The sequence below is a fragment of the Leguminivora glycinivorella genome, chromosome 1 (assembly GCF_023078275.1).
Source record: "Leguminivora glycinivorella isolate SPB_JAAS2020 chromosome 1, LegGlyc_1.1, whole genome shotgun sequence".
Lineage (NCBI taxonomy): Eukaryota > Metazoa > Arthropoda > Insecta > Lepidoptera > Tortricidae > Leguminivora > Leguminivora glycinivorella.
The window spans coordinates 30,054,142-30,060,939 of record NC_062971.1 but is presented as its reverse complement, the minus strand read 5'-3'; the positions used below and the strand labels follow the sequence as shown (position 1 = coordinate 30,060,939).

The 6,798-nt window shown below is 40.4% G+C and overlaps 1 protein-coding gene across 1 annotated transcript; it reads left to right on the top strand.

Annotated features, from left to right (window-relative positions):
- Window positions 1–2,846: 2,846 nt before the first annotated feature.
- LOC125229012 lies at window positions 2,847–6,626 on the top strand. Its single transcript, XM_048133774.1, has 2 exons — window positions 2,847–3,005; window positions 5,816–6,626. The coding sequence occupies exons 1-2, from the start codon at window positions 2,988–2,990 to the stop codon at window positions 6,389–6,391; spliced, it is 594 nt and encodes a 197-aa protein (XP_047989731.1). The 5' UTR covers window positions 2,847–2,987; the 3' UTR covers window positions 6,392–6,626.
- The last annotated feature ends 172 nt before the right edge of the window (window positions 6,627–6,798 follow it).

Genomic DNA, 6,798 nt, shown 5'->3' with positions numbered 1-6,798 from the left:
TCGAAATACCATAAGTTATCAATTTTACGCATATACATATAATTCATGTATATCTAAAAGCTTACATGAGTAAATAAATAAATATTTTCCATAGAGTCATTGGAAATGATATTTTATTCCATAAAGTTTTTGCCACTTATTTCTAAAATCTCAATAAATTAAACTGGCAATACAAACGTTTTCAAAGATTTATTTTATCATTATTAATTTTGACATGTGAAGTAACTTAAAACCACATAAGTAGTTTAGTCTATAACCTATACCTAAATTAAAACACTGGATTATATAAAGCTAATATAGATTCTTTAACACAAAACACAATCCCCTGATGAGAGCGGCACTGTTTGACGCAGTCTTAGGGTGCCTTTCCACTACAGATGTGCTACGTGGAAGTGTTTGATATCCACCAATCATGTTCATTGTTCCACAAAGCATAGCGCTAGTGGGTACGACTAAGCTGGTTTGTTGATATCAGACGCATCCATAGCAACGTAACGTAGCACAACTCTGGTGGGAAGGCACCCTTAAAGTCTCGCCATTTTATCTCCGACAACTCCTACGAATAAAACCGAACCCACTTACTTATTTATTCAGCATGTCCAGGGGGGAAGGGGGAGGATGCGGCAGAATCACGTCAGCTGAGATTCCGTCGCAGGTTCCCTTGAATTTTTTACCGCCCTCTATTGTATTATCATGACGAGCGGAGACAATGAGGCCATGTGACATTTCACTTTCGGGCGATGAAACAGGCTTTGGCCGATTGAAAGTGTAGTAGGCTAATTAAAATTATATGTTTTTCGTCACACTCCCACTGTATATATGCAACACGCACGCGGAGTTACTTATGTTATGAAAAGCGTGATGTCTTAAATTAAAATATTTTCACAATAACTAACATAATGTACATATTCAATTTTCAAATGATTCGCCAAACTTACCATTGTAACTGCCTAACTGCGTTGTGATTGAGTATGTTAAAGATTCATGTGACACAGACAATAATATTTAAAAAAAGATGTAACATACAAACATAACTGCTTATAATTTGATTTGTGATGTTTAAGTTTATGATAAATATAATAGATGTTTAAGATCCATAATACTTTCCTATAACTGTACAATGAATATATAATAAAGAAAATATCCCACAAAATTTTGCTAATTTATAAAACAATTGAAAGCTAACGTCAGCACTTCCTTTTTACTCACTCGTACAACTTTTCGGCTCCACACCCCCTCACAATCAAATACACGCTCCCATGAATGTAGATAGTAATATTATCGTTACCGTCCCGCCGCCAATGCTTTAATGTCGTCATTACCGTAACGCCCCTCACACGGTTATTGTTTACGTCGACATGAAAATGATAAGTTACGTCATTTCGTGTCATTTTGTGACTGCGCGATACGGCGTCATATCGTTTTCCAGCTGTTTAAATGTTTACGGTAAGCAAACCTTAGTTAATTTCACTCTAGAAATTATTTCCCGTTTTATTTTAATAATAAGTCGAGTCGCTGAGTTTATATACTTCATTTCAAATACGAACTACGAACGCCCGATAGCACTTGAGACGGTCATTAGGCGTTAAAATAGGATCAGTGAAAACAAAAGATACCTGACCAGCACGGGTAGCATGGTCGCGCGATAGACGATAAAATATCAGGCCGTCCCTATCGCACTATTAATAAAAGTGCGATAGGGACGGCCAGATATTTTATCATTTATCGCGCGACCATGTTTCCCGTGCAGGGTGCGTAGCCGAATGGCACAAACCCTCACGAAACGAAACGCTAGTAGATATCGCTCTTGCGTATTGGCGCGACTTACCCAGACTACCTTTCGTGGCGTTTCGATTTCGTTTCGCGTCGGAGAAATGCTATTCGGCTACGGGGCCAGGATCCTATTTCGGCGTCGTATTTTTTACACGCTTTTTCGCTTTAGTTGTATGCAGTTTTCACCGATGTGTGCCAATTTGAATACCCTTAATTGGATCCCAAAAGGCAAACATTATATTATTGTTATGTTTTCATATAGAGGGTAGTTGTAACCCATGTCAGTCTGTGTCCGAGCATTAAACGTAGCACATCAGTGTTCTATAAATCTGGAGTTTTCTTTAGAAACCTACGTCTAGAACACAGCAATTGGCGACGAGATCGATATCTACGTGTGCAGAGAACGTTTTTTTCAATTAATTGGTTGGAAAAAATGACTACATCAAGTGCAAATGTAATGTTCGGCGGCAGTCTCAATTTTGACCATCGGATTCACGAATGGAGTATCTTCAGGAGCAGATTGTTTCAATTCTGCACTGTTAATGATATTACGGAAACAACAGACAAGTCAGAAGTGAAACGCCGTGCCGTGTTATTGTCGGCCTTATCGGAAGATACCTACCGCATTCTTCGAGACTTAGTGGCGCCAAAGGAAGTTGACAGCGTAGAATACAAGGTTTTGTTACAACATCTGGATACGCATTTTACGCCAAAGAAGAGTACATTTGCTGAACGCTACACTTTTTATAAGGCTGAACAGCGACCGGGTGAAGAGTTGCCAGATTGGGCCGCACGAGTGCGTAGCCTGGCCCAGTACTGTGGTTTTAAAACGGAGTTGGACAGTGTATTACGCGACAGGTTTGTCTTAGGGTTGGAAAATGTAAAAGAAAAAGAAAAGTTATTTGCCGAGAGCGTTGACACTTTAACGTTTAGCAAGGCATTAGAATTAGCGCAAAGTGTGCGGTGCGCGCGAATAGCGTTGCAAAAAACACAACCCGCGGTACCCGAAACTCCAGTGTTTGCCGTCAACACGTCGCGCGCGCAACGTAACCCTCGGAGTAACTTGGAAAGTTGTGAAGTTTGCGGCTATAAAAATCATACAAAGGATCAGTGTCGTTTTATTAACTATACATGTCAAAAGTGTAAACAAAAAGGACATTTAAAGCGAATGTGTAAAACCAAAGTGCGAAGGAATTATTTTGTAGCAGAGGAGGATGACGATATCATTCAAGGTGAGAGTGTTTACAGTATTGTTACAGTTTATGGTGAACCGATGGTACAGATCGTTACGATAGCGAGCGAGCCTATTAGTTGCGAGATTGACTGTGGGAGCGCAGTGTCACTAATGCCCCACGACATCTACGATAGGTATTTCTCAGAATATGAGTTAAAGTCGCCGAAGCTCGTATTAAGGTGCTATAATAAAAGTAAGCTGGCACTTAAGGGTACCGTTAGCTTACCCGTCACCTACGATGGGGAAACTAACCAGGTTATGTTCTATGTTTGTGTGGAGAGCGAGGATCGACCTACTTTATTGGGGCGCGATTTTTTTAGAGCATTTCGTTTACAAATTTGTAGACAAAACGTTAACAATATAGTAGGAGATGACTTAGGCTCTAAAATCATGACTAAATATTCTAAGTTATTCACAGACGAACTGGGGTGTTTTAATAAATATAAAGTCACTCTTAAGGTTAAACCGGACATGCCATTGAAGTTTTTCAAGCCTCGCCCTGTGCCATTGCCATTAAAAGGTAAAATAGAAGCTGAGATTCAGCGTTTAGTAGATTTGGGGATCCTTGAGAAAGTAGACCACGCCGATGTCGCTACGCCGATAGTGCCCGTGTTGCGCGCCGACGGAAATATTAGGATCTGTGGGGACTATTCGGTTACGTTAAATAAGGCGTTATATGTTGATAACTATCCGGTTCCACGTATTGAGGATTTGTTTGCTAAGCTATATGGAGGGGAAGAGTTCTCAAAACTCGACCTGTCTAGGGCGTACAATCAGCTGGAATTGGACGAGTCGCGTAACTTAACTTGCATAAATACGCATAAGGGTTTATTTCGCTATAACCGTTTAGTGTTTGGACTCACGAACGCGCCTTATATTTTTCAACAGACGCTTGAAAGCGTACTAGGTGACATAGACGGCGTTTGTATATTTATTGACGATATATTGGTGACCGGAGAAAACCGCGATATTCATATAAAAAGGCTAGAACAGGTTTTAAGTAGGTTAGAGGATGCCGGGTTACGATTAAAACGCGAGAAGTGTGATCTATTTAAAAAATCAGTCGAATATCTCGGTTTCATCATTGATAAACACGGATTGCATAAGTCACCAAAGAAAGTTGAAGCCATTTTAAAGTGTACGCCTCCAAAGAATGTTACAGAACTTAAGTCTTTCCTGGGCTTAGTCAATTATTACAGATGTTTTGTGCCTAACACTTCCAGCGTTTTAAAGCCTTTGTATTCACTTTTAAAAAATGACGTAAAGTGGGAGTGGGGGGAAGAACAAGGAAAAGCGTTTAAAAGTATTAAGGAGGAGATGGGTTCCGAAAGGGTTCTCGCGCACTACAACCCCGAGTTAGTGACGATAGTGACAGCTGACGCAGGGCCCGCCGGCCTCGGGGCGGTCTTATCACAGACGCAGCCCTCTGGCGAGGAGCGCGTAGTGGCTTACGCTTCACGGTCACTTTCAAAAGCAGAGTGTAATTACGCTCAAATACAAAAGGAGGCTGCGAGCTTAGTGTTTGCGGTAAAAAAATTCCATCACTACTTGTATGGCCGTGACGTGCCATTTGTCTTACGAACGGATCATAAACCACTTATTACTATTTTTGGCGATAAAAAGGGCATACCGGAAATGGCTGCAAATCGTTTACAGCGATACGCATTGTTTTTATCAAGTTACAATTTTAATATTGAGTATATAAAAAGCGAACAAAACATCGCGGATTTTCTTTCGCGCTCGATATCCAGTTATTCATCAAGGGTTGAACAATGTGATAGTGAGCTCGTAGATACGTGCTTATACGTTAATTACTTTACGGATAACATGCTCAGGCCGATTACGTTATCAGAGGTAAGAGAGGCGACCACAGCTGATAGTAATCTCAATGAGGTTAAACGGTACGTCATAAATGGGTGGCCGCGCAAAATAAAAAATGAAACTTTGAAACCGTACTTTAAATGTAGGTTTGAGCTTCATGTCGAAAATGGGTGCATTCTAAGGGGTCACAAATTAATAATTCCACGGGAGCTTCGCGAAAAAATGTTAGACGAGTTACATAGTTCACATTTCGGCGTCGTCAAAACAAAGACCGAAGCCCGATCACGAATGTGGTGGCCCGATATTGACAAACACATAGAACAAAAGATAGGTTCTTGTAGTATTTGTAACGCAATGCGTAAGACCCCGCCGCGCGCACCGCTTGCCGTGTGGCCTTACCCTAAACGACCTTGGAGTCGTGTGCATATGGACATGTTTTCAGTTGAAGGAACGCAATTTTTGGCAATCATTGATGCACACTCTAAATGGGTCGAATGTTTTCTAATGAAATCAACGGAAACAAAAGCGATCATTGATAGGTTGGTAGAAGTAAATAGTAGATTTGGATTAATGCAGGTTTTAGTATCCGATAACGCAGCGAATTTTTGTTCGAAAGAAATGGAAGTTTACTGCGTAGCAAACGGCATAAAACATTTGACTAGCCCCCCCTACCATCCGCAGTCGAACGGCCAAGTAGAAAATAGTATTGGTTTTTTGAAAAGAGGTATAAAAATAATAATGGCGAATAGCAACACGGAGCCTGTCTCCAGGCGAATACATCAGCTGTTATTTAATATAAGAAACTCCGTTCATTGCACAACCGGTTTTTCGCCCGCACAGCTGATGCTTGGGCGCTCGCTCCGCTGTCGTCTCGATCTGTTGCATCGCGATAACGCGTCGCTAGACAACAACTATGACTCATCACACTCACAATCACCTAACATGTCGTTATCATCCGAAGCTAACCAAAATGTTTGTTTTAAACAGATCTCACAAACTAAGAACTATGGAGGGCGGCGCAAGGTGTGTTTTGTGGAAGGAGATCAGGTGTTAGTTAAACATATATTTAGTAACGGAAATAAGCACGTATGGAAAAAAGGTTGTATACAAAAACTTATAGGTAATAAAATGTACTTAGTTCGTATAATAGATTTAAATATATTAGTTAAGAAACATGTAGATCAGTTACTATTGTATAAAGGTAATAATAGCGTAGGTACTACTAGTGATACCCAAGATATTTCATCTGACCTGGAAATAACAATCAACGAGTCGTTATCTCCAAGTCATGATGCAGTGTCACCTCCAGCGATTGAAGGCCAGACCTCTGACTCAAGTTTAGTTGAAAGTGGAAATAATTTAGATGAGCCTTGCCAGTCGCTGATACCACGGGAAGGTGTACCCCCCGACTCCATAGTCCCGCCTGCTGCCACATCGGTGGCCCAGAATGATGTTTTTCTAGACGGTGAGGCGGAGGGTACCGAGACTACCTTAGACCCTATGACGCATGCAGATCGTCGTAATATCCGTGCCACTCGCAATCCTAACCCAGTGTACAGATAAATACCTACTGCTGCCTATGTTTGTTAGTGTGTAACCTTTCTAATGTATTAGTATGCTTAGATAGGTCATATTTTAATTTTAATTTTAAGCTTTCTTTACTATTGGTGGAGGAATTGTTATGTTTTCATATAGAGGGTAGTTGTAACCCATGTCAGTCTGTGTCCGAGCATTAAACGTAGCACATCAGTGTTCTATAAATCTGGAGTTTTCTTTAGAAACCTACGTCTAGAACACAGCAATTATGTAAGCCCTTTTGTTAAGTTTCAAGTAGGTAATACCAGGCTCTTGTATTTGAAATGGAGTATATCCAAACACTAATTCGAACTGCCATCAGAATAATATCTATTTATAGAGTATATCGCTTAAATTTAACTAACATAATTAACATATCACTCTGATTTACAAAT